Here is a 27756-nt window from a genome sequence, read left to right as displayed (position 1 = left end):
TCCAATCGACCTGCCATATCCATAATCAATTTATTGATGCCTGCGTTAGTTGAATCTAAGATCACTGCTCAAACTTTATTAATTGGTAAAATTTGGTGGATCGTCCTCTTCTTGAAACTCTTTCTTTGTTGCCATTTTATAATAATAGATCTTGTACATTATAAAACACATCAAATATGAAACCTCTCAGTCTGATAATCATTAATTTTTTCACAGGAATAAAATGCAAGAAGATGGCAAAGAGGAATTATAACTCATTTGGGATTTTATAATTTTATCTCTTTCTTAGGAAACAAATTTTATAACATGGCTGTGATTGTAATCCCCATAAGTGTCTAGGAGAAGAATATTTGACTAATATATTTAATAATAATATTATATAAAAACATTATTTTTACTGACAATACTGTATTTACTAGTATCAAATTATTAATAAAACAGTATGATATTATACAATTTTACATGTTGCCTCATTTATATCCATGCTGGCATGAAGAGTTGTGAGAATTAGCTCCTTAATTTGCAATTTTATTGATTTCAAAAGTTTTATAGGATAAAAATTATAAATCTTCCATTTTTTCGGTCAAATACTTGGGGCTCATATGTTTATCCAACGTCATTCCATAAGGAATAATGAACGTTTCAAACAGTTTTGTTTCTTCTCTCAGCTTGAATGCACGAAGAGAATTAATCAAATGACGTTGTACCACAACCCGGTCTTCTTTATGTACATGTCACTAACGTATAATAGAAGAAAATGATATTTGGCGCGTTTGTGTTTCAAATAGACGCTGTTCAGGAACGGTTTCGCGTAATATTGATCAACATTCGGTATTTCCATGTGAATGCGAGATTCCTCCTGCGTTAGAAGTATGCAATTCCAAGGAGTCCAGTCTTCATTCTGTCGCCACCTCACCATTCGGAGGTTCGATACATCAGAGATTTCACTTAGAGCTGATTTGCCTAGCCAAATATTGTTAACAAGAAAGTACATGCCAGTAACCTGTCGAAAAATCATTTTCATATAAGTTCGTTAATGTTTTTTGCAACTGAACAACATTTGAAATATAGATGGTTCAATCACAAGAAAAAATTGAAATTGCAACTTTTTTCTTGTGACTGAACCATTTCTAGCAATGATTAATTAAAATCCATGAATCCATGATTAATTAAAATCCATGAACCCTAATAATTATAAAAATGATTCATAAGAATAATAATTGTTCTCCAATAAACTACAATCGGCATCAAGACTCAGAGCAGTGATATGCCAGTGGCTTGAATACACAGTAATCTTTGATATTCGGATATTCGGTCTATATATTTTCATTGAAAATAACACTTATTATTTACAATATGTAACTGACACTTGTACTGTTAAATTTATAGCATTACAAAAAATATTGATTTTTGCATATATTACCTGCAATATGAAACTTGCTCCTGAATTATTGCGCTAAGACAAATAATATAAGTCTTCGTATTTATTACCTGCGATATGAACTGACACCTTAATGTCTAAATTCAATTATTGTGTTACAAAAAGTACAAATTTTACACAAAAATTTTACAAATTGTGTACAAAAAGTACAGGTCTTCTGCACATATCACCCTGCAATACGTGTCACCTGAATTTCACTTTACTCAACTATTACAGTCACTTAACTATTGCATTACAAAAATATTGATTTCTGTATATATTACCTGCAATATGTAGCTGGCACCTGACTTGGTGAACAGATTCATCTCTGACTTCCTAACCGATTCGAGAATCCTGAGGTAGGGACTGAGATCAAGGCGTTGGTATCCAATGTGCATGAGCCACTCGCATGAGTAACAAATGCTGAACCTGGTCACTTTCAAGTGAACATTGAAGTCACTGCAGGGCTTCAGCAGTCGGCATCTCGAGCATCTAAACTTGGCTTGAACCGATTTTTTCAGCGTTCTCTCTTTGTAGGAATCGAAATCATCCTTATTCAAATTATTTCGAAAGAACTCCAAAGTGTGCTGCTCAATACGTAGTCTGAGAACTTCAAGTTGTGTATGTTTGAGTCCGATCTGCAGAAGATCGCATTCTCGATCAACGAGTTGAATCAGCTTATCGACGCCATCTTCGGGACAAATGCTGAGAATCAGATTTCGGAAGTGGTGTAGAAAGTCAAGTCGTTGTTCTCTGGTAACGTCTCGCCTGGTAAGTGTCGAGTACACATCCATGTATTCTCTGGCTTGTTGTGTTTCCAAAGAATCGATAGAAACAAATTTTTTTGTATTTTTTAAACGGGCAGCCTTCTCAAGGAACTCTTGGTTGTTTCTTTTCAAAGCTTCTTTTTTCACCGCTAGCCTCTGTTGCTCAATCCTCCATATCATGTCCACCTCTTTCTTGAACAACGAGCAGTAAGCAGCTTTCCGAGATTCGTTGGTTTTTAGTTTGTCAATCAGTTTTGTCTCCTTGTGTCTCCATTTACTGACCAGCAGATACACCATTGAAAAATCAAACCTGGTCGTTGGAAAGAACATGTTTATTCTCATCTTTCTCTGCACTTCCTTTACTATTTTATCTTTCATTTTCTGGTGAGTCACGTCTAGTCGAGGAAGACTAATGCACTCCATTGCTCGTCTACACGCTCGATTCAGTAAGCATTTCATGTATCTTCTGAAAACCATCACAGTTCCTACGATCATTGCTAGCGATAAGTGTGAAAGGTGTTCATTCGAGACATAGGGCTTAAATCTTTTGGAATTGGCTATGATGATTTTGTCTGAACAGTTGGCAACATAGTAATCAGTTCTCCAAACTTGAGTTGCCTTGCTTTCTGGCGAAGTGGTACCTTCATCTACTAGAGGAAACACTGGCGTTTGCGTCTGCCTTGTGAAACTTGGAGGCAAAACTACGCCGGGAGGCAGATTGTATATTCTAGGCAAAGTCTGTGTTTGTACATGATGATATTCTTTGAATGTCCTATTGTTTTTGTATCCTCCCAGCCATTCTTTGACAAAACAATCGCTTTCAATCTGCATCAACTTATCTTCAAAATAACTACCCGAAAGAGGAATTCTCGCTGAAATAATGTCGATCAAAGGAGCATAATGCAGATAGTCATTAGTTAAAATATTGAGGTCACGATCTTTGGGTTTCACTTGTAAAATGAGGGAATCAGGTGGTGCTATTTGGAAATGCGACAGTTGGTCACCATCTTGGCAGATAACTCCATCATGCAGTAAATCTATTTCATCTGGCTTCAAATGAAAAATCGGGGCTAGTCTTATTTTTACATTATTTATTGGGATATTCATGCCGAATGATGTTCTTAGGATCTCTTGTCCTTCTATCACCACTCTTAGGTCGAGTATTGGACCAAGCTCTTCACATATTTTGATTACACGATCAGCAGAACGATCATGTTCCTTTTCAATGTCTTGTTCTTCTTCTGTATTAATGTGCTTTTTGTCATTTTCCAATTCAACATTACATGTAACTGCTATCAGATTCGAACCATCAACATTATCAGTCTCTGATTCTTTATTATATCCAACCTGTTCATAACTGAGAGATCCTTTCTCATCTGTAGCAAACGAAGATGTCGAAACCATCATACTTTCCATTCTCTTTTCCTCTACAGTTTTGGCCAAGTTCTCTAATTCTTCGTATGACTCTGAATTCAACGAACTGAAGGCTATCTCGACTTCAACTTTTTCGATTTCCTCTTCGTCTTCTTCCGGAATAACCTGTTCCTCGAGATCAAGTGATTCTCTGTCCATGAATCTGTCCAGGTCGCGTTCACTGCCTTCGTAACTTTGCGAATAATACATCATGGATTCGGTTATTGAGGATTTTGACGTGATTTCAGGATCGGGAATTGTTTCGTGTTCCAATAGAATTTCCTGACAAGAAATGCAAGTTCAAAAATAATCTATCGGTTAAAAAAATAATCGATTTCGGTTAAAAAAAAAACTTCAATTTTCAAAGAATATTGATTTTTAGTCGTTATCATAATAAAGACTAAACTTAATACTATCCTTTAAAAAAATTATATGAAGTTTTTTGATACCACAATTTGTATCCTAAAAAATATTTTATTCAAATCAATTTGGTATAAATAAAATCACAAATTATTAAAAAATTTCAATATTGATTTTCTCAAATACAAGCTATAGGCTAATTTATCTTTCCCGATGATTTTTAATTACCAAAAACACATGTCTTTTCCTATAATTTTGATCAGTTGATATCTTTTAATCATCATTATAATAATAATAATTTATTATTATTATATTTATATTTATATTTATTTAGAAAATACTGGCTGAAAGGTGAATAATATTGGGGATTCAATAAATTACCAAAATTCGATAATACCTTAGCCCATAGACACCTCTAATAATATTAGATGAAGCTTTCGTATCACAAGAAATCGCTCGTAATATACGTTTATAATAATAGTAATAAAGTATTTTAAGTAATTTTATACCATCGTTGAATCTTCATCTTCTAAGTTTACTTCTATTATCTCTTGCTCTTTGACTTTCACATCTCCATCCAAAATATTTTGAACGCTCTCTTCAAAGTTTGTTAATGAAGGAATCTCCATAAGCTCTTCGTCATTATACGTGGCTAATGTTCCTCTCATGCTTTGGCCACTGTCTTCATTTTTTGTTATTTTTATCGATGAACTCGATGTGAAAGGTTGTAATGATACTTGTGACATGGTTATGATTGCCTTCAGTGGTTTTGTATTACTGAAAATGTAATATTTTACAATTAATGGTATAGTAATATTTTACTAAACTGGTATAAAATTAAAAAAGTCAATACTTTGAAGATTGAAAACATGCATAATTAACAGAGTGTCCCACGAAATTTGAAGTGTCGAATCATAGATTCGACATTAGATTTGCAAAAAATGTCCAGTAAAATTTTCTTATATTGACCTAGGTTTTTGGGATTTATCAATTTTTATATAATCTTGAAAAACTTTAATAACAAGATAACTAGAATTCGCACTTTAGTTAAACTCTTTAGTGCTCAAAGTTGAAAAAAGTAGCCTAAATTCGTCGAGTTCAATGCAAAACTTTAAACAGTTCGAACGCTCATAGAAAGTTCAAAAACGTAAAAAAAAACAAATTATACAAATCTTATTAAAAATGTTAGGTATTCTCTTTCCAACCATATCCTTAGAATTATATTTTGACTGATGGTTCTCTTGTTATTACCGTTTTTCAAAATAATGGAAAATTTTTAGATCTTGAGAAGTAAGGTTAATATAAAACATTGTTTGTTGTAAATTTTATAAAGAATCTGTATTCTTTGGCTATTAGACCTTTTTTGGTAACTCTGTGTAGATTACATCAAAGCAGAGTAGACAAGTTTAAAATCAGGAAAAACTAAAATATTAATTTAAAACACTGGAAGGAACGTGAAATGCGAGAATATACCATTGAATAATTGAACAACATTTCAATAAAAGTATCCTACTGCTATCTCCTCTAAACAACATCATTTGCTATAATGTCGAAGTCTTTAGAGGATTCACTAGCATGTAATTAATTTATTTTTCAAATTAATTGAACAATTTTGGATAATATCAAGTTGTTTAGATAAGAATAGAAATTTTCAAAGTGTAGGTCATAAGAGTATTTAAAAATTTAAAATATATATATTTTATACAAAAATATTGAAGTGAAAGGTCTTATATAAGCTAAATCATTTGAACTATTACAAGGAAAAATGCATTTTATTGAATCCAAAAATTTAATATTTTTCTGTAAACTGTTATAAAAAGAAATACAGAGTTCAGGTACGGGTTACTTCATTTGCATTATTGATTGTGAACATCGACAATTTATTGACATTATTTTACAAGTGAATTTATATAAAAATACCAAAACTAACTTATTTTTCATTCGTGTAAGATTACTCACATGATGGAAGTAGAGAAACACAATGCTCACTTTTATATGAGTTGAGGAAGTAATTAAATATTAAACTTTATTAAATTGACCACAGTTATATTAAAAACCATCCTTGATGATGCTCTAATAACCTGCAATCTGAAAACCTAATAACCTTCAACATAAAAATGTAAACTAAAATTGAAAAATAATACAGCTGAGGGCTAAAGTGGTACCTATCTAGATCATTGGCTGTTGTATTTTTGATGGTTTCAAAGAATATTTCAATATCAGACGACTAGAAATTTATCAATTTAAATTCAACAATTTATAGTATTCTAGTACCGGTATTCCAACTATAAAATTCCAATTATTTCCATTAGCCTCTGATAATAGCCTGATCATATATTGGGGATTCACGTTTTAAATATCAGCAGAAATGATTGGAAGGCGTAGTTGTCAACTTTCATTTTTCACTGCAAGTTTTTTTCTATATAGGTAGCTGTAGTTTTAGATACATAGCTGTAATTCAAGTCATCACGGTATATCTGATATAATATTGATAGATTCTTCTTAATATTCAATGATTCTTGTTAATAATATGATCAATTCTGAGAATATAGTACCGTATAATAATATATATTCTACAGAATATTACAATCATCAAGAAAATGTACATTTTTATTATGATTTTATAATATCAAGTTAATAATCATATAATAATTTGATATTTATCAATAAAATATATATTTTTATAATTTGATGTAATTGTATGTTTCGCTGATTAATTTATTGTTTTTGAAAAACTTACTAAACAATCAAACATTAGAAAACAGCTAAAAATCAATAATATAATATGTGAATCTAGTATAGTAATTTTTATTAATCAATTGTGTCAATTCATTTACACCAATCATGATAATAATATTAACAATTATTATTTAACATAAAAATATTGTTTTTATTTAATATAAATTTAATATCTCATATTCCACTCGACAGCTCCTTTGACACAGACCACTGGTCTGTGATTGACTGGCTGGATAACCCTGCGGTTGTCAAGCACTGGTCTGGATGGTACATGGTTATCCATCAATCTGCGCATGACGGATAGCTGCAAAATCATTCAAAAGTATACACGTGAATATTGTCAATTCCACTTTTTATTTCAGCACTGGACGGTTTTTCTTTGTCATAGGCTTCTAGTTACATTTGCAATAGTTCTCCACAAAGATCTCCACTATTCTTGGTTTCAGTCACAACTCGTTAGTTTGGTTTAAATCCTATCTATTAGGTAGGAAACAATGTGTATCTGTCGGTAACAATAAGTCTACTTGGAAAAACGTTATGCATGGAGTACCACAAGGTTCAATTTTAGGCCCTCTCCTCTTCACTTTGTATGCTAATGACCTTTCTTCCATTATCAAATTCTCCAGTTTCCATACTTATGCAGACGACCTTCAAATATATTTAAGCTGTCCCATAACAAAAATTAATGAAACAGTTGGAATAATGAATCAGGATATCAATTCGATAGTGGAATGGACAAAGAAAAATGGCCTTAAGCTTAATCCCATCAAAACACAACCCATTATAATTGGATATTCTCGTCTTATAAACAATATTGACCTTGAATCGATTCACAAAATTAGTGTAGACGGTAATGACATTCCTTACTGTAGCTCAGTTAAAAATTTAGGCATTATTATGAAAAATACTCTTGACTGGTCAGAACAAGTGAACAAAACTTGTAAAAAGGTATTCTCAGCCATGCATGCATTGAAGAAAATGCACGATATTCTCCCTAGAAACATTAAATTATTATTGGTTCAATCTCTCATCTTCCCACATCTAATGTATTGTAATTCTGTTCTTAACGATATGCAAGTCACTCTGAATGATAAACTACAGCGTTGCCAAAATTATTGTCTACGTTTTGTCTACTCTCTCCAACTCCGTGATCATATCACCCCAGCCCACATTGCTAGTTCAACATTAAAGCTTCCCGATCAAAGGCTTTTTCGAATAGTCAAGCTTGTTAGAGATATCTTGAAATACGGTAATCCGAACTATTTTAAAGATGATTTCAAATTTGTCTCTGAAGGTAGTAGGATAGATGCTTCACATACTAGAACCGGATAAAGTACTTTAAGGATACCCAATCATCGAACTACTATTTTCACAAAATCCTTCTTAGTCAGTGCCTGTCGTGCATGGAATGCACTTCCTGTTTCTATCAGGTCCATCGAGAGCCGAGCGAGCTTCATCCTGACTTTAAAAAAACATCTTTTGGAACAAATGACTGTAACTGTCCGGCCCTAGAACGATCACATGACAACCATCCCCCACCCATCCAACAAATACAAACCTTTAAACCTGTTATAGAATGAATTGTGTATATATATATTATATAAACTCATGTTTTTTAATTATCCACTGCATACTGCTGTATATTACTGAAAGTTGATTACCCTTACTACTTTCAGCCTACTTCATTTTATTAATCAATAATTTGATCTTATCTACCTATATAATTATTTTACTCTATCAATTTTCTGTTTTTTTTTTCTCTTAAATATTTATATTAATTAAAACTTTTACAAAATTTCCATTAATAAATAAATCCTTAGCTTAATTAATTAAATTAACGTTTTGGTAGAGAGTTAGTGGGGAGGATATTTTTAATATTCTTTCCGAAGAATGGACATTGATATGTCCAAAGCTCCGCCAATTTATGTAGATGCATAACAATATAATTATCCATAGTTATTATATTACAAATTACTTTTTCATATCATATACTTTCAATAATTATTTTCTTAGTCTATATTATGTTAATTCATCTATAATTTTGCTGTATTGTAAGCTATTGTATATAAGTGTATAAGCCAGTTTATATTGTAATCTACATAAATAAAGTACTCAATCAATCAATCAATCAAATAACAATATCAAACTCAACATTTTGTAGTTCCATAGAATCAACGGAGATCCTACAAATAAGTTAGAATTTAGAATCATTTGAAGTTCATCAGTTTTTCAAATTGGATAAATGCATAATATACCTAGAATTTTAATATGTATAGTAGTTCTGCACTCTTGTAGTTTTCCATTTGAAGACCTTTTTTTGTCTTTAAATGAAAAACGAAGAGTTTGAAAACTTGCCACTTTGTTTTGGCATCCTCAGAGCGATTCCTTTATTCAACAATTTATTAAACTTGAGGATACGTGCCTCCAACATGGTGAGGCAGGATAGCTCAATCTAAAGAAGGATAGGATTAAGTGAAACGAGACAATTCTTATGTCTTCTCGTTTAGTCCCTTCAGATCTTGAAATACTTCAACTGTTATCTTCTTATCTATAATATAATAAAGGGAAGAATTTGCATATACGGTACACGTACGTGATAGGAAATACACGAATGACGCACCATCACGTCTCAACTACTCAACTGATTAACATGAAATTTTGCATAGAGATTCTTAATTTACCGAGGATGGTTATAGACCTATTTTGAGAGCGAAAGAGGTATATATTTCCTGACAATGGAAGAGGCTGATGAACCAAACAAATGGTTAATGTCAAATGGATCAAGATGTGTTGCTGAAATTAGGTGTGTATCCATATTTCATATATAAATGGATCAATCATTATAAAATATCGTGGAATGACAAAACAACGAGATAGGTCTAACTGGATTTCGAAGGATTGCTTCAGTGCAGTATTGATGATAAATGACAATGGATGAGTTGCAGAGAGTATGATTGATGATTGAAGAAGCTGCAAAGCTTTAGGTCCAAATGAGATGAATGTTGTATTTATGAAATATGTAGGATTTATTCTACATCTCAGAACTTGTTATATTTGTTCTATAATTGTCAAGCTCATAATGTTCAAAAGTCATAAACTTTACTATTAAACGACAGTTATTTATTGAATTTTAAAAGAAAACTAAATAGGTACTAGTTTATTTTTATTTTTCAATATTTAACAGTGGTTACTAGAAGGATATAACTCACATCAGCAACTGGTATAATTATAATTACATAAATAAGTTTAAGCTACTTACTTGATGACTGGACACTCTAATAGGCTCGGGTAGGATGATGAACACTACAGATTCCGTATAGGGAGGTGTAGTTAGAGAACCTGGGTATGTGAGGTATTCGTCGTTAACTTCTAATGGATTCAAAAACCAGATCAAAGCATCTTGATCGAGCGCTGTTATATTGTATCCTGTCTCACGGATGAACAGAACGTACCTTAGAAAAGGTTGAAGATCTTCGTTGTTGTTGGGTGTCAGCTGTAATCAGAAAATAAATTACTAATATATTTATTTATTCAACACAATACAGTAAACCATATTTTTTGAAATAATGATGCGGTATTATGAGGAGGCAATTGAGTTCTGCAAGATGTAAATCATAGAGCACTATTTCCCTTGAAATTGTCAACCACCTCCTGTTTGCATCAAAAAATAGATTTTTCTTCATAAAGCAAATATTTTATTTTTTCGTAATAAAAAGTTCCAACCTTGAAAAAGAAAGTGAAAACAACCACACCATCGTCCTTGTGATTTAGAGCCTCGTTGAGGTCGCTGTATTTCGAATTGTAAGTCACCATGTGGCATTCCATTGCGTACCTGGAAACAATAGCGAATTGGGTCATCTATCCATTTTTCGAATATCCATGATTTCAACTTTCATCTAACATATTTGCGCTTATATTTTGGTGCAACCTGTTAGTTTTTATTCCCAAAATCCTATTCCTGCATGATCAAGCTTACAGTGCTATATATAACTATGAAACACCTCCACTTTTCACTTTTCCTCATTTTAAACTCTCTAAACACTCCAAAATATAAATAATATTTCTTCCCATCACAACTCAAATTTAAAAATAATTATATTACAAGGTTTATTTCAAGAGACAAAACGTATAAGAAAATAAACTTCTATGGTAATTAGGATATATTTAACACAACTCACTCCTCTGAAGGCATATTCCCATATAGTTCTAAATAAATAAATCTTTGAGTTTTGGTTATTTCGGTTTTCGTTTATGAAGAATAACGTATTTATATTTCAACTTCAATCGCTTTAAGAAGTGCCTACCTAATTCGATTAGAATATAATGTAGCCTGATAGACTTTTCTCTAATCCCCATTCAGAATACACCGTATATATTCACTCTTTTCTGTATAGGGCTACTTGTAATACAGTATACGGTAAATATAAATAAAAATCTCAGTACCTTTTTTTTAAAATTATTTTACCGTACTTCATATCACTTGATGGCATGAATGTTGAAACATGTTGATTTAAATCTCAGTACCTTTTTTTTAATTATTTTATCACAACATGTTTCAACATTCATGCCATCAAGTGATATGAAGTACGGTAAAATAAATTTTATTAGTATATCTCTATTTATTCACTTTAGAAGTACCTATCTACTTTTCTTCAATCTCCTCAGATCTGAATAAACTAGTTTGAATAATTGACTCACGATTCTCCATCAACGAAGTGTTCGCTTCCAACATCATCGGTTCTGCCCCAATGCAGGTGCAGGTTATCGAATAGGTAACGACCTGGTAGCATTCCTCCGCTAAGAAATGGCCTTGCCTCTTCTGATGGGATCTTTATACTTACTGCAACGTTTGTAAAGTATTTAATTGGTGTTCAAATATTCAAAACGCAACAAACAGTTGATACCTGAACCAAATTCAACGTACGAATTTCAAATTAAATGCTGTAAATCACCCCGAAGACTTCTGCTACTGCAAACCTTGACAACAGGGCAATCAGCTAGATGGAAATTCGATGATAGCTACTATCCAAAAATTATTTGCCAGCCCGGGAATCGAACCCGGTACCTCCTAATTTAAAAGTAAATTTGATTAGTGGCTCTCATAAAATTTTCATCTACGGTAGCTGTTAACTCTGTTGACCATATTTGCAGTAGCAGAAGTCTTCGGGGTGATTTACAGCATTCAATTTGGATTTTCGTTCAATAATAATTATAGCCCAGTCAATAAAGGTTTTTTCGATCCAAAAATTAAATAAAAGCTGAATCTTTTACCATCGATAGAACCCTCCCAGAGGGTCATTCTCCCAAACGTCCCAAGGAATCCCCTTGGAGCTTTCTCCCCTAGCCACCCTCAAAGTTGAAAAATGCAGGTAATCACGGAAAATCAATTATCTCTGTACCCATCGATCGGAAACAGTTTTATTATATGCCATTCGATTCGTTACATTATGGACTACAATATTAGTGATATTCATTTTTCCAATAAAATTGACAGTTTTCTTGATAAAATAATATATATGTAAAAATTTAGGGGGTATGCGATTTGATTTTTTTGTTTTCTTCGATTAACTTCAAAGCAAGTAGTTTTAAAAAAAATGAGCCGAATAATCAATGTAGCCACTCTCATTGCAAATCCATTGATGTATATTGTTATGTATTTGCGATTCGATTTGACGCCGTGGAAGGGGAAACAGTCGACGCGGAACGGCGCGGCTGACTCTTAGCCATAGTAAACAGCAAACTGGAAATCAATTATCTCTATAACCATTAATCGGGAAAAAAATCTATCATATGTCATTCGATTCGTTAAAATAAGGACAACAATAATAGTCAGATTCATTTCCTCAATAAATCCAACAGTTTCCTTGATAAAATAATATAATGTACAAATTTAGGGGTTTTCGATTTGATTTTTTTGTTTTCTCCGATTAACTTCAAAGCAAGTAATTTAAAAGAACAATTTGACGAATAATTATTGTAGTCACATTCATTGCGAATCCATTGATGTATATTGTTATGTATTTGCGATTCAAGTTGACGCTGTGGAAGGGGAAACAGCCGACGCGGCTGACTCCCTTCACCATAGTAAACAGAATTATACTGCTGTCTACATTGCATCTCATTTACACTATGGCGCTCGAAACAATTAATTTTGTCTATTGTTTTGACATGCGCTGTATATAGATTTCCACTTTTCAATTCTCTAAAAAATATTACAATTTTCTTGATTTAACCATGCTCATGATAAAAATCAGGATTTCGTTGTTTGCTCACAGAATTTATTATATTAATTTGAAGTGTGCCTTCTCCATACAAGTCAGAGGTAACACAATTTGATAACTCTAGTTTCAGATATTGATGTTTTTCAATGAAGTTTCATGATATATTATGTGTCCGACTCCTTCATCTTATCCTTATTTTGTGAAAAATGAAGATTCAAAATTTCTTTTCATAGCTTTTCTTGTGTTTTATCTTGTTTCATCACTCTTTATCATTTAAACACTTAATAATGGAATGAATATCATCAGATCACGTGAACAAGAAAAAAATAAAAGGGTGGCCTACCTGAGATACTATATGATAACACTGTACTCCTGATAAGTTGAAAATTTTCAGGCTGAAAGTAGATTAATTTGTTGCACATTCAGTTCAAATATTAACAAATGTTATCAAATATTACCAATATTATCACATATAGTGAGAACGAATTACTCTGAAGCTTTCTATTCTCACTGAACATGAAGAGGCAATACCAAGCCAGAATCACAGTTCCGTTCAAATCATTATTATCAGAGCTTTCAAATTGATGCTATGTAACTATGGATGTTATCCCATCTCACAGCAATTTCCCTATTTATCCTTATCCTGATTCAGAAAAAAATAGTTGATCTCTATAATCACAAAAATCAATGTACAGTACCTATAATAAATAGTAAAAATAAAAAAAATCTAGTAATAATGCCAATTTTTCTAGGTACGAATTTCAAGGCTCATAAAATGACTTTTTCTCAATCACAGGCAGAAATTCCAATGATCATCATAATAGTAATTTAATGAAAATTGCTTGCATTGTACATTGTTCGACATAAAATAAGCTACATCTTTAAGGTAATCGACGTATTTAGGATTATCATGTTTATGAATGAAAGCGAGACTGTGATAGAAGATTAGTCGAACTGGAATATAAACATTATATACAATGCATATTTCCCGTTAATTTATATTATTCATAAAGCTTATAAAATGTAAAACCAGCATTTTAAATTTCCTCTACTGGAACAAAACATCAATAGAAAATAAAGAAGAGCCCATTATAATCATAATTATACTTGTGTACTAGAATTCACTTGAACTAACTACTCATCACTTCAACCTTTCAATGATCACAATGAACTAGAATATTATAAAAACCATGAAATTGATAATCAGGTACATTTTTCAAATAGCTTCACCCAACTAAATCTGTGAATGCTAAGTCATATGAAATCATGTTCAATAGATTTAATTTGAATGCTTCAAATAGAAAATGATCTATTCTTTTGGTACCCTAATCAAAATCAATTTCAGTCAACATTAATCGACATAAAGAAAAGCTTCTGCCAACCTTGTGTAATGAATGACCAGATGCGAGTGGAGGTGAAAAATCGATTATGTTAACAAAAATAATAGAAGATGATGAATCATCTTTCAATTAATCTTATACGGTAGGGTACTTTGTGGTTAAATATGAAACACTTTCATGATTTTCCTACCTTTTATGCATGCTTACTTTTCCTTAATTTGTATGTTTGCATGGCTTTCATCTTTAGAATCTACTGAATTTTCATATTCGACTGTCTAAATAATGTAGATTCAACTAGTAAGAACAGAAGATAAGCTACTTTACAGAGAGAATCATAGAAAGTTTCAACTCAACAAGCCCAATGTATAAATTTTTTATGCCTCAGCCGTCATATATATTTGGCTCAACTGGAGGTTTATTATCAACCTGGCTTGGAGAATATTAACTGTAGGAAACAGCAAACACTGCACGCTATGATTTTTCAGGAAATTGCCACTGTTACACTATTGTAATCTATGATTTATCTCAGTTTTTGACATTCATAACTTATGATAAATTTTAGCATAGAATTATGATCATACACACATATTTTAAATATGTATTATATTATGTAATAGTATGAATATTTTATCGGTTGCAAACAATATCTTTGTCTGTCATTGAATGCATGATTTTAGAGAATTAGAATGTGAAAAACTAGTTTCATCGCATGTCAAAACGGGGATGTTTCACAGAGACAAGTAGTGTTCTTGAACGATATTAGTGTCACAGAGACAAGTTTCACAGGAGCAAGTATTTCTATAAATGTCAGTCTCACAGGAACAAGTTCCCACAGAGACAAGCAGTTTCATAGAGACAAGGTCTCCGTCCAAAGTAGTAGCGCTATGAATGGCAGTCTCACAGAAGCAAGTTCTCACTGGAACAAGGTGTTTCACAGAAGCAAGGTCAGTGTCATAGAGACAAGGTAGCGAATGTAGGAAGAAGTTAGGCGTGTTGCCTACATCTGAACTTGAAGGCACTCCATTATTTGTTCTAGTAAATTGAATGTCTGCTGTTTTTTAATCATGTAGGTATATGATTATGATTTAAGGTTTATGATAGGGATGGGTTGGTAACCTATTAGAATTAGATAGAAGATAGATAGAATTATGAACATAACTTAAATAAATAAATTGAGTTCTATGCAAATGTAAATATATTTCTACCAAACTCCAAGATAACTATTCCAATATATCTAATATGTATATATTAGACCTTTAACCTGAAAGAATAATCAATATGAATATGAAATGGAATATATAAAAGCCAAATAGCCTACCACTGACCTATTCATCACCGCTTCTTAAAAACCACATGGCCAAAATGGCTTTTCATTATAATTCCTTCTTTCGTAATAAATTGTTTTTGCTTTTGTACTCCTGAGTGAAGCTCGGTCCCCGATATTATGAGCTAATCATCTCTTCTTTTTCTGAGCTGCGGTCTCGAATTGTAAATTCAAATTGATATAATATTAACTTCAGGCAGTCACAGAGTAAAGCTGCGTTAACACCAATAGATTCTATAGATTCTATTAGATTGAACATAACTTATCATACACATGATGAACATATGTGTTTTTCAAGTGCCGTTCAATCTATAATAATCTGTGAGGATTAAGCTATTAACATCTTGTTAATAACTTTGGTGTAAACGCAGCTTTAGATGCCAAGATTTATCATGGCGTTCCGAGTTACGGATGATAATGTCAATGAAAAACTTCATTTTCCTCATGAAAAAATTTTCCCATAAAAATTTTAACAGATTGTTGTTCTACAAGCGTCTCTACATGTTACAAAATTAAAATCCCAGTGAAAAACAAAAAGTGCCACTTGATAATTCCCAAATCATCTTTTTAATCGTAGCTCTGATTCAACTGAGCAATAACTTTCTGAACTTACTGAGTTGATAGAGTAACATTTAAAATTATCATAAGCGCAATGGGACTTGGGATTCCATCAATTCAGAGTAAGTATTATATCGGTATTCATTTTTACAGGATTGAAGTAGTGCAACATTTAGATTAGCACACCAATAAATTCTATTTGTAACGAAGTGAGATCATTACTTTCATATCAAAGTTCTACTTTTTCCATTATGATATAGTATATTGACGACTACTGCAAAACAATGTCTGGTAGCCCTGTTAATGTAATGTAATGTAATGAAATGTGGTCGTATGTTTGATTGGAAGTCTCCAACCAGCCTGATCAGATTTCTTAGTGGGGCCATTGGCAAACATTTTAAAAATGCCCTGATATTATAATAATGACTTTATTCCTAGTAGATAGCATTTCTAGTAGATGGCTGAATATTCTCGTTACCACATTGCAAAGGATGCTCAGTGAGTGAGGTCTACTGTTATCTGGACTACCAGAGTATTGTAACTTCTAATGTCAGATTGAGTAAGAGCTTGAAATTTATTCCTATTTAGTGTACTCCATGTTCAATAATCTGCCACTATCTTATATTAGAAGAAACTTGCCTCTGAATAAATTAAAAAACCCACTAAATCTAATTCTACATGAAAATGCTTATTATTCCTTAAATCAATTTTCAAATTGTTGAAAATGTGATATTCAGTGCTGTAAGTTTATAAATAGTTTATGTTTTTTTTCAATGTATGACTTAATTTATTCAATTAATTGTACTGGGTGATGATAATTATGACTTGATGAGACTGATTTGATGAATGATTACACTATTCATAAGATGACTACTAAGATGTTATGAATTGAATTGCTCATTTATTGTATAACAGACTATAAGCTGAATTTTTTAGACAAGGCCTAATCGCCTAATGTACATCCAAATTGTTTGTATTCATCGGTCAATATATTTCTTATTCCTAGACGCCAGCTAAGAAAGGGGTTTCAATTTTCGTAGAATAAGCACGTAATTCAAAACTGTATGTTTTTCAAAAAATGTTGTGATTTCAAATTCAAATTTCGTTTATCACACACATATACAAAATTTAGAATTAATGAGAAAGTGGCCCGGAATAAGGTTTATGATTTTTGTTCTTCTGTATTTATATTTATACTAAGTGACTTATTTATCAGTGATGGCTTTTAAACTGTGGGCTTATTATTAAATAACGAATTGCTTAACCCAACCGTCCAGTTGAGAGTGCATTTGGTAGTGCTTATTTTGGGACTGCATTTGGTAAGTGCATTACATAATGGTGTTTCATGTTTGAAATTCATGAACCAGTTACATGCATAGATACATAGATAGATTGAATAGCATTCACTGCCCACCTAAATCAGGGGGATCTGAACTTGTCAAAAAATCCAAATGGTCGAACAAAAAAGACACAGCCCACAGTAACAAATACACAAGACACAGGGAAAGATAACATTATACCATTCATGTGATGATGTGAAGTAATGTTGAATATACTCTTCCTTTGAGTAAAAAGCACTTTTAGATAAATCTATCTTTAAAACTTTCGATGAGATCTAAAGTTGCGTTCATTCATACTCTTCATGAAATCAGGTAAAATATTATATAATTGGATGCCAGAGCTTCTGATGCTTATTTTTCCATTTTCATCGAAAAAACACACTGGCGTCTGCCGAACGTGACTTTATCACAATGCAGCAACTTGTATTTTCCTTTGATGTCTCTCAATAGAATTTGTTGAACTATTCAGTTGGAAAAATAACTAGTAGTTCTGTGAACAGTAGACCTCGCGCAGTTAAAAACCACAGCCTCCATCAGGGTGAATTATGTGCTGTTATGACGTGTCGGCGAAATATCGATGTCTAAGCCACTAATGGCTGTTTGAAATGTATCGTCAATAATTATTGGTATTAAGTATAATTATTATAATTAGAATGCTAATAATTTGTTGTAAACAACTACTATCATACCGAGTTGAAATACCTACTTACCGAGTTGAAAGCAGAGAAAAGTCGGGAGAAAATAACAAGCTACCTACTTCAAGTTATCAATATTGAATGCCTCATCGCTTGCAATAGTCCACACGACAGCTGATTTTTACCAAATAACATTGGGATATTAATTGCATGCGTCATTTCATGCAATTAATAATCCACTCGACAGCTGATTTATGATGAATAATTCTATAGTCTGATTTTTACGGTAATACTGGCGTTTGAAAAAGACTCTTTTTCCTTTTGTTTTATCCTTGAAATGCAAAATTTCAAAAAACCTTGTATATATACGTTGACGCGCAATTTAAAGAGTAACATACCTGTTAAATTTCATTGAAATCTATTGCCGCGTTTCGCCGTAAATGCGGAACATAAAAATATTTGCACATAAAGAGAAATGCAAAACCGTCGACTTGAATCTTAGACCTCACATCGCTCGGCCAATGAAACTCTGGATATCTGAGTTCTTTTTAGAGTACAGTCGAACCTCTCTATAACGAACCTCCATTTAACGAAATTCTCTACACAACGAATTTTTACCGTCCCATGACATTTTAGAGTTTTGGCTGCTTATTTACCTCTATTCAACGAATTTCGGACCTCTCAACAACAAAGTTTTCTCTTGACTTCAACATACAAAGTGTAGTGTGTATTGGAAGCAGTCGGTTATTTTCAAGGAATTGTTTAGTTTCAGCAGAAAGGTCAATAGACTGAAAATAATGGCAATTCAGGTAGGAAGAAGATAGGGTGGTAGACAGTTAATAAAGGGTGAAACACATGTCGGAAATTGAATGCAAGCTACTGGATATTGAATACTAAGAACTTGTCATTATTGTAGACCAGGCAGGTGAACGACTGGACTTCCCCATTCTTGCTTTTGTCACACATTTCAATTCTTTGAACTGACTATGATGATGATAGCTGTGACGAACCTGTGGAGAAGAATCCGTCAAATCAAGAAGTTCTAGGGGCTTTCAAAATTATCAGGCTAGGATTAAAACTGAAAAATAGTGTACCAGACATGTCTGACTGTTTGAATAGATGTGAGTCGTTTATCGAACATGATTTTTTATTCAAATGCAAAATTGAACCGAAAATTACTCACTTTTTCAAATATGAAACATTAAAAAATAGGAAAGTTGATATTTATAGAGGAGTTATTGACAAAATAACCGTATTTTGCGTTCCATCTAATAGTAGTGTAAAGAGTTGAAAGATATTGCTACAGAGTATGTACTTTGATTACTCCACTAATAGTGCAAATCAAGCTTTCTTAAAATGAATTGGTTAGTTTACTTATTACATTCTATAATTATTCAAAAAACATGTTTTTTTTCAAACAGCATGAATTTTCAAATTTCCATATTAATATTGGCCTAAAAAGTACCCTACCTACGTTCGCGATGATATGTTCTATGTACCATATTCATTTATTTACCGCCGTGATACGATATTATAAGATCCATAGGATCTTGGCAGTTTTCTTGACAGAACCTCCCAATAACGAATACCTCTCTGCAGCGACGTAGGTTCGACTGTACCTCTGAATAGCATAGATTCTACTTGTTCTACCGAGCCAGTACCATTTTGATTTTTTTTTCATAGTACATGGCACTATTGAAATTAACTGTTCTATTGATTTATTCTAGTTTTGTCTACAGAATTGTGAAACTGCATATGAGGAGTACTGTATGTCTATTTATTTGTTATCAACGTCTGCATCTATTTTCAGTTTGAAGAACTGGATATCAATCTTGATTATTCAAATTTTTTATTGTTCAACATACACACACATTATTTACATACATATAAAAACAAAATGATACACAATTTATTTAGAACAATAATGCTCAAGGTAAAAACCTGTGACGGGAGAAAAATCTAAATTTTCACATGAAAACGTCACTCGAGAATAATTATGTCACCCGGCCTCACAACAGAGAGTCTTTTAGAGTCCTTGACTAAGAATAGTTAATCTCACAGTTGTACAGTCAGTGTCAGTGAGATTTTCTGCACACACTTCATTGTTACCATAATATTTAGATGATGGTATTTCTAGATGAAATGGATCGGCGTGAATACGCCAAATGGATCGACTCGTATCATTTGAGAATGGTGATAATGATGAGGAAACATGATTATGTCAAAAGGAATAGTCTCCATTTCCATTATGTTCTTAGGGATTTGCATGTGATCATGTCTCTATCATTTTATCAATTCGAAGATCAGCCTTCAAAAATTTAGGTCAACTTATACATTTCAACTCACGTTGCTACACGTTTCAACTTAGCAAAAGGACAGAGGGAATTAGTATCATTATTCTCTAGAGCCCTGGAAATATCCCTGTTATTGTTCTTGGTACCTTATACAAAAGGGACTCCATAATACAAAAACGAATCAGTCCTTGCCGGACAAAGCTAGTGGAAGAAGAAAAAGAAGAAGAAGAAGAAGACGACAGGAGGAGAAGAAGAACAAGCGAGAAGAAGAAGAAGATAATAGAAAAAGGAGTCAGAAGAAGAAGAAGGAAGAAGAAGAGGAAGAAGATGAACAATAATAATGAGAAAAAATATAGATAGGAGAAGATTATAACCGTTGAATACACTACCACTCTTTTGACGAATTGAAAACTTATAAATTACTGGTGGTACTCCCATACAGTAACAGTCAGGGGTGTATTCAAATACCGTTGGATAATATCTTTCCAATATTGTTTCATTCATCTAGAAGTATATAATTTGTTCTTTCTTACATTGATATCATTTATGTATAAGTTACTGCAGTATCAAAATTATTTGATATTGACTGAACAATTAAAAGTCACATTGAAATAGTTATTTTGGAGTTTGGTAGAAATAATACATTTACATGGAACTCAATTTATTCATTAAAGGCAATCTACATAATTCTAATAGGTTCTGATAACCCATAATGATAAAATAGGTGATCAATGAATAAATGAAGCCTAACAACTTGAAATATATTTCAAATTATTTGAGATTAAATTGATTCTACCTCGGTGCTAGTCAGCTTTACATCTGCACATGTATCATTGTATTGAATTATTAAATATTTGATGATTTTGGTAAAACGACATTTTAATCCTGGACTAGTAGTTCTATGAACAGTAGACCTCGCGCAGTTATAAAACACAGCCTCGTCTCATACTGTCCATAAGAGTAAATCCTGTTTGTATGTTGTGTTGGCAAGATATCGGTGTGAAAACGGCTAATGGCTGTTGGGGTTAGTGTATCAAAAATATGCTAACATCAAAAGCTAATCTCCTTCAACACACTGGCAACAGGTCAGCCCGAGTTGAAAGCAGATTTCGAGAGAAAATACTATGTTTTCTTTCCGTTATTAATTGCATGCGTTATTGCATGCAATTAAAAATCCACTCAACAGCTGAATTATTATGAATGATTCTATTCTGATTTTTACTGTAATATTAGCGTTCGAAGGAGACTTTACCTATTGTATTAACCTTGAAATGAAAAATTTCCAAAAAATACCTTTGTATATACGTCGAGGCACAATTTAAAAAGAAATATACCAGTCAAATTTCATGGTAATCTATTGCTGCGTTTCGCCGTAATTGCGGAACATATAAACATAAAGAGGAATGCAAAGCCGTCGACTTGAATCATAGAACTCACTTCGCTCGGTCAATAAATCGAAATTTTAAGAAACCACAAATATCCTGGATGAAAAAGGGAATCAAATGCTATGTAGATTTGAATCTAAATGTCTAGGATGCACTAAACAGTCCACTAAATTCATCATTTTTTCTCCCACAGGAGAAACGTTTAAAGCTGGCATCAAATGATGTCACCACATTATTTACATATGTAAATTATATATTTATATATGTATGTCACGTGGATTGAAGGAGCGTTGTTTGTCACGTTGTTTGTTGATTGAAGGAAGATTCTATTTTACTATTTAAATAAATCATAATGTAATTTACTTATCCACTTCGAGATTTACATAGTGATAATAAGTAGGAAATGAAATGTATAGCAAACACTTCTGTTGCTATGTAGGCCTACTGTATTGGATTCTGTAGTGTCTTATTTTTTACTAAAGTGATGAAGTATCAGAAAATACTATTATTCACCATTGTTATGTATTATTTTCAATGTAATTTTTTTCTCTTTCTTTACAATAATTTAAAATTTGTTATTTTTTTTAAATAAGTAGATAACTTAACTATTGTTTATTTTTAATCATATTATTTGTATTATTATTTTGTATTGTTATAATACTTGATAGAGAGTTGAGTGTAAGAGAGGGTCGACTGCGCCCTAACTTCACTCTCTAAGAAAAATAAAGGCAGTCATTCTATTCTGTTCATGTCACCATAATATATATATGTATATATATTGAAAAACAGATGACATCCAATTTATTAGAGGGAATGGAATGCCTTCATCTTCATGTGTAGGCAACACACCACACCAACCTTGTTCCTGTGAGACTGACCTTGTCTCTGTGACACTCCACTTGTTTGAATGGGACTCTACCCCTCTTCTTGTTCCAGTTACACTACTTGTTCCAGTGAGACTGACCTTGTCTCTGTGAGACTGACCTTGTCTCTGTGGGACTCACCTTGTCTCTGTGAGACTCACCTTGTCTCTGTGGGAACTTGTTCCTATGAGACTGCCATTTATAAAAATACTTGTTCCTATGAAACTTGTCTCTGTGACACTAATATCGTTCAAAAACACTACTTGTCTCTGTGAGAACTTGTCTCTGTGATACGGACCCGTCAAAACAAAAGACAAAATTGATTGTTTCGAGCGCCATATGTGAATAAGATGCAACTTAGAAAGCAGTAGGCCTACTACTGTATTTTGCTGTTTACTATGGTGAAGAGAGTCAGCCACGCCGAACCGCGTCGACTGTTTCCCCTTCCACAACGTCAAATCGAATCGCAAATAAATAACAATATACATCAATGGATTCGCAATGAATGTGGCTACATTAATTATTTGTCTAATTTTCTTTATATTATTTGCTTCGAAGTTAATCGGAGGAAACAAAAATCAAATCGAAAAACCCCTAAATTTTTACATATATATTATTTTATCAAGGAAACTGTTCGATTTATTGAGGAAATGAATACAACTAATATTTCAGTCCATAATATAACGAATCGAATGACATATGATAGATTTTTTTCCCGATTAATGGCTATAGAGATAATTGATTTCCAGTTTGCTGTTTACTATGGCTAAGAGAGTCAGCGCGCCGTTCCGCGTCGACTGTTTCCCCTTCCACGGCGTCAAATTGAAGATTAAACTTAACCGTTCTTTAAAACTACTTGCTTTGAAGTTAATCGAAGAAAACAAAAAATCAAATCGCAAACCCCCTAAATTTTTACATATATATTATTTTATCAAGAAAACTGTCAATTTTATTGGAAAAATGAATATAACTAATATTGTAGTCCATAATGTAACAAATCGAATGACATATAATAGAACTGTTTCCGATCAATGGTTACAGAGATAATTGATGTCCCGTGTTTACCTGCATTTTCCATGTTTTAGGGAGCTGGGGCGGAAAGCTCCAAGGGGATTTCCTGGGACTTTTGGGAGAATGACCCTCTGGGAGGGTTCTATCGATGGTGGGAAATTCAGCTTTTATTTAATTTTCAGATCGAAACTGCTTTTTTGGACCTTCATTGACTGGGCTATTATTCATTTGTCAGCATTTGAATAAATACAATTCTTCATCAATTTCCATAAGTACAAATTTATATTTTATTACATAATATTCAAATAGGCTGTATAGATATATTGAAAGTTTCAAGTATATAAATAAATAACACTGTATTATAGAGAGAAGTATCACACTTGGAAAACTTACATTATAAACAAGAAATGTTTCAATTTACTAGGTCATTTTCGGCAATCAACTAGATTTACAATTTAGCACATAATCAATGATTAATTTCGGACTCACATTGATAGCCGTTGCAAAGCCAGAGTAGAGCAGACCAAACTTGTCAGGTCCCAGTGGACCATGCTGGCTGGCTATGCTTGTGTCATTTATCACAAATAAAATTAATTATATTTGCCACATTTTCTTCAATTGCTTAATGCCACTCATTACAGTTCAAAGGATAAATGTTGATATAAAATTATGATAACATGAAACAACTGCGGCCCGGGTGGGTTTGGTCTAGTGGTCAGTGATCAGGAGCGTTAAAAACTTCAGTCTGCCTAGCACCGCCTGCTTCGTGGGTTGGAATCCCGCCGGTGGCATGGACGTTTGAACATCTCATTAAATCACCCACGCACAGGCAAAAGTCTACGTGAGCATCATCCGCAAAAACTACACTCTTTTAATCACCAGCACCAGCAAAATAATGAATCTTGACTGTTGGTAGGGGCTGCAAAACAGGTCCTTCGATTATACATTTAACAAAAAAGGCCAACTACAGAGATTAATCGTGAAAAAATGTATACCTGTAGCTAAAAAATGTAAAAATTCCACCATTTAGCTCCTAGAGAAAAATGAAACTATTCATTCACATTACTATCCACTAACTTACTATCCACTATTGATTTACATTATGAATACATTTTGATAATAACAATATTTTGAGAAAATTGTCATAAAATATAATAATGGTGCGATAACTTCAATACAGATAGTTTTTTAAAGTGATCTCAGGAAAATGTTTTACGTGAAAAAAGAGAGAAAATCTCACCTCCATGACCTGTATTGCTTATTTTGAGCGCTATGCCGTCCTTTTCAACGGAAGGTGCATAGTTCCATATGAGCGGCTCGTATTCCATCTCCCTACAGTTGCAGCGAACAACATCAATTGGAGACTGCAATGGACTGACAAAATGCCAACGGGGATTCCATGGAAAATCTGATCATCAAAATTCATAAATAATGATAAATTATAGAATTGTTATTAATTGCATACAATTATATTGTATGTAATAAATTATTTCTAAAAATGGTCAAAGTTATATTAATAGGTATTATATCAAGTCTTAGTTTAATAAGAGACAACTACTTATAGAAGAAATCGCTATTTTTTCTCTATGATTGATGCAATAAAAATAAAGTTAGCGTTATAGAAATAAAGTGAAAAATTGTAGCACCAAAAAATATATTTATCTGTAGAAAATAATATTATATGACTTGTCTACGCACCTAAGTGCGTAGTGCCTTTCTATTCAAGTACTGAATAGAAAAGACATTGGAAAGTGTCATATTATTGCATAATAAGCTCAGGCCTATACATGATAGTTTTTCAACTGTGTTGAATAAATTGGGATAGGAACATTTTTGGGCTTGAGACTTCAATAATTGATCCTTTCCGCAAGTGATTGTACCTATTGTAATAAATAATACAGTAGATTTCCTCTAGTTTGGATCGTTAGTGGGTGTGGTTGCTCTCAGTGGGTTGAATTTTATCAATAAAACAAAAAAATCGAGATATTCATTTTTATTTTTATGGCTCCTAAGATGTAAGCATTGTATATAAAGTATTGCGTTTAATAATAATGTATTAGCTAACGCTAATACTGTTAGTTCTAAAATTATTTCAAATATTGGATTATGATTATGAATTCTAGTCAATTTTAAAATCCAAAACTTATTAATATGATGTTTTTGAGATTAATTATTCACTATTATTCTATATTCTATTTCTATTGCTCTTCTACTATAATTATTTATACAGTATATAGAGAGTATCCTATATAGTTATAGTTATCCTTTAGTGTATCCTATATTGCTCACCTGTTTGGTTTTCAATGTCTTCGTCGGAATCATCGTCTGAACCACTCTGAGCCCTGATGAACAAGTTTGGTTTTCCAATTTCTACCAGTAAGACTATGGTAAATAATATTTTTAAACTCTTCATTATCCTGAATGAAACAAAGCATTAAATAAAGTTTAAATAAAAGTTGTAGGTAAAGTAGAGTTGATTGGAATCTGAGAAATAATCATAAAAATGAATGTTTGATGAAGAAGGGATGATAAAAAAGGTTAGTGGATATAGAATAGTTATTTGAGAGTAATAGTTTTTGTGAAAATATTAATGAAACCTGATAGGACAGATCAAAAGTTATTCCAGTATTAGTTAATATATATATATTATTTCAATAGTTGTATTACTACTATAATTCCTACTATAAATAGTAGAGCACCTTATGATGGTCTAATTTCTACTATATAAAAATTCTATATAAAAAAGATTTCTCTTGAAACGTATTAACAGTAACATTAACTGAGAAAAATACTCATGGATTATTTGAAATGTAATAGAAAACTCCCACTGAAGTGGCCAAGTAACTTGAACTAATTCGACCACCTCAATAAGACCTATTTATTAAGTTGACATGATCATCTCGTTCTGATCATTTACAAACTTGATCAAGCAATCTAAGCAATATTGTAGGTTTTTTAATAAAAACCTCTGTAAAAACGATCACCTTAACTATTTAATTAGACCTATGTAGGCCTACTGTAGCCTGTAAATTAGATAATTCAATATTCTTCTTACCTTATTCCGGTTTTTGCTGCATCTGCTATACTGCATTCTGATTATTTTCAATCTGTTCTGTATTATTGTTTTGTAGAATCTTCAAAAAAGCTTTGAAGTATCTAATAATTTTCATTTTTATGTTCTCAAGCATTCAATTTACTTTTCAATTGATTGTTGTTATATCTGCTAGGCCTACTTTTGTTTTTGACTTGGTGTCAAGCATAGTACCTGAAAATCTCATATAGGTGCTGTAGATCAATTTGTGCATTTTTTTACAAAGATCGGTGGTTTCTCTCTACTTGTTATCAAGTCTCTCAGATCTTTCGCTTTATCAATAACTCAATTAAGCCTAGTATTAAACTGCCTCCAAGTTCACTGTAACTTATGTGAAGAAACTTGAGTGTACAGTAAGTCAAAAGCATCTAAAAGCTTGCTGAACTTGCCTGCGTTTGCAATTTAAAAATTTCCACCTTTATTCCACCTCTAATTTTTCATAAAGTTATTATGTTATATGACTTCATCCTATTTGATGTACATTCTTTATTCTATGAATACCTTGTATAGATAAATTATTATATTATGTACATTTTACTATTGTGAGATTGAAACCTGAATTTATGTACGGTATTATTATCAAATTGACGTTTCCGATAGCATTGTTATGCATTGAAGGAATAAAATTATTCTTATTCTTATGAATAAGAATTTTTTTCATAGATATTGACGATATTGTCCTTTTTCAAAGGAACATAGATAGGCCTATCAATACGTAACATTATACCCTTTACGAACTTTGTAGCCTACTCTCGAATATTTCCATCATACTTTTCAAAATCTAAACTGGATTTAACAGTTTAGTAGGATTGATTAAGCACCTATAGTTTATATAAAATAAGTTGAGACTTGGCCCTCCATCTAAAGAAATTACAGGTTGCCATGGAGTGATCCGTGGTCTAGTGGATAGAGTGCTTGCGTAGCAGCATAGAGATCCAGGATTCAAACCCTCTCAATACCAAAAGTTTTTTAACCAGATCACTCCCGTGTTATCG

General features: G+C 32.4%; 2 protein-coding genes across 6 annotated transcripts; both read right to left on the bottom strand.

Annotated features, from left to right (window-relative positions):
- Nucleotides 1–44: 44 nt before the first annotated feature.
- Nucleotides 45–6086, bottom strand: LOC111055681 (IQ and ubiquitin-like domain-containing protein). Of its 2 annotated transcripts, XM_022342936.2 has the most exons (4): nt 5920–6086; nt 4470–4737; nt 1705–3882; nt 45–1003 (listed from the first exon to the last, which is right to left on the bottom strand). In XM_022342936.2, exons 2-4 carry the CDS (start codon nt 4704–4706, stop codon nt 692–694), a joined length of 2727 nt encoding a protein of 908 aa, XP_022198628.2. In that variant the 5' UTR covers nt 4707–4737; nt 5920–6086; the 3' UTR covers nt 45–691. The 2 variants fall into 2 exon arrangements, with proteins under 2 accessions (XP_022198628.2, XP_039290769.1); XM_039434835.1 differs by lacking the exon at nt 5920–6086 and having other exon boundaries at nt 258–1003; nt 4470–5036.
- LOC111055683 (carbonic anhydrase 13) lies at nt 5068–27756 on the bottom strand. Of its 4 annotated transcripts, none has more exons than XM_039434853.1 (7): nt 26726–27756; nt 25960–26087; nt 24911–25078; nt 11398–11539; nt 10423–10531; nt 9959–10192; nt 5068–7003 (listed from the first exon to the last, which is right to left on the bottom strand). In XM_039434853.1, the coding sequence occupies exons 2-7, from the start codon at nt 26081–26083 to the stop codon at nt 6866–6868; spliced, it is 915 nt and encodes a 304-aa protein (XP_039290787.1). In that variant the 5' UTR covers nt 26084–26087; nt 26726–27756; the 3' UTR covers nt 5068–6865. The 4 variants fall into 4 exon arrangements, with proteins under 4 accessions (XP_039290787.1, XP_039290786.1, XP_039290785.1 ...); XM_039434852.1 differs by lacking the exon at nt 26726–27756 and adding an exon at nt 26353–26682; XM_039434851.1 differs by lacking the exon at nt 26726–27756 and adding an exon at nt 26463–26682.

Source organism: Nilaparvata lugens, chromosome 8, assembly GCF_014356525.2.
Source record: "Nilaparvata lugens isolate BPH chromosome 8, ASM1435652v1, whole genome shotgun sequence".
Lineage (NCBI taxonomy): Eukaryota > Metazoa > Arthropoda > Insecta > Hemiptera > Delphacidae > Nilaparvata > Nilaparvata lugens.
This window is presented reverse-complemented; position numbering and strand designations above follow the sequence as displayed.

Bases quoted from the DNA above. Each gene is read 5' to 3' on its own strand.
- LOC111055683 (XM_039434853.1), bottom strand. From the start codon at position 26,083: ATGAAGAGTTTAAAAATATTATTTACCATAGTCTTACTGGTAGAAATT. The intron at 10,532-11,397 runs GTGAGTCAATTA...TATTGTTTCCAG, and splicing joins CACTTCGTTGATGGAGAATC to GTACGCAATGGAATGCCACA. The intron at 10,193-10,422 runs GTTGGAACTTTT...TTCTGATTACAG, and splicing joins TTTTCACTTTCTTTTTCAAG to CTGACACCCAACAACAACGA.
- LOC111055681 (XM_022342936.2), bottom strand. From the start codon at position 4,706: ATGTCACAAGTATCATTACAACCTTTCACATCGAGTTCATCGATAAAA. The intron at 3,883-4,469 runs GTATAAAATTAC...ATTTCTTGTCAG, and splicing joins AAGATGAAGATTCAACGATG to GAAATTCTATTGGAACACGA. The intron at 1,004-1,704 runs GTAATATATACA...ATTTTTCGACAG, and splicing joins GTGCCAGCTACATATTGCAG to GTTACTGGCATGTACTTTCT.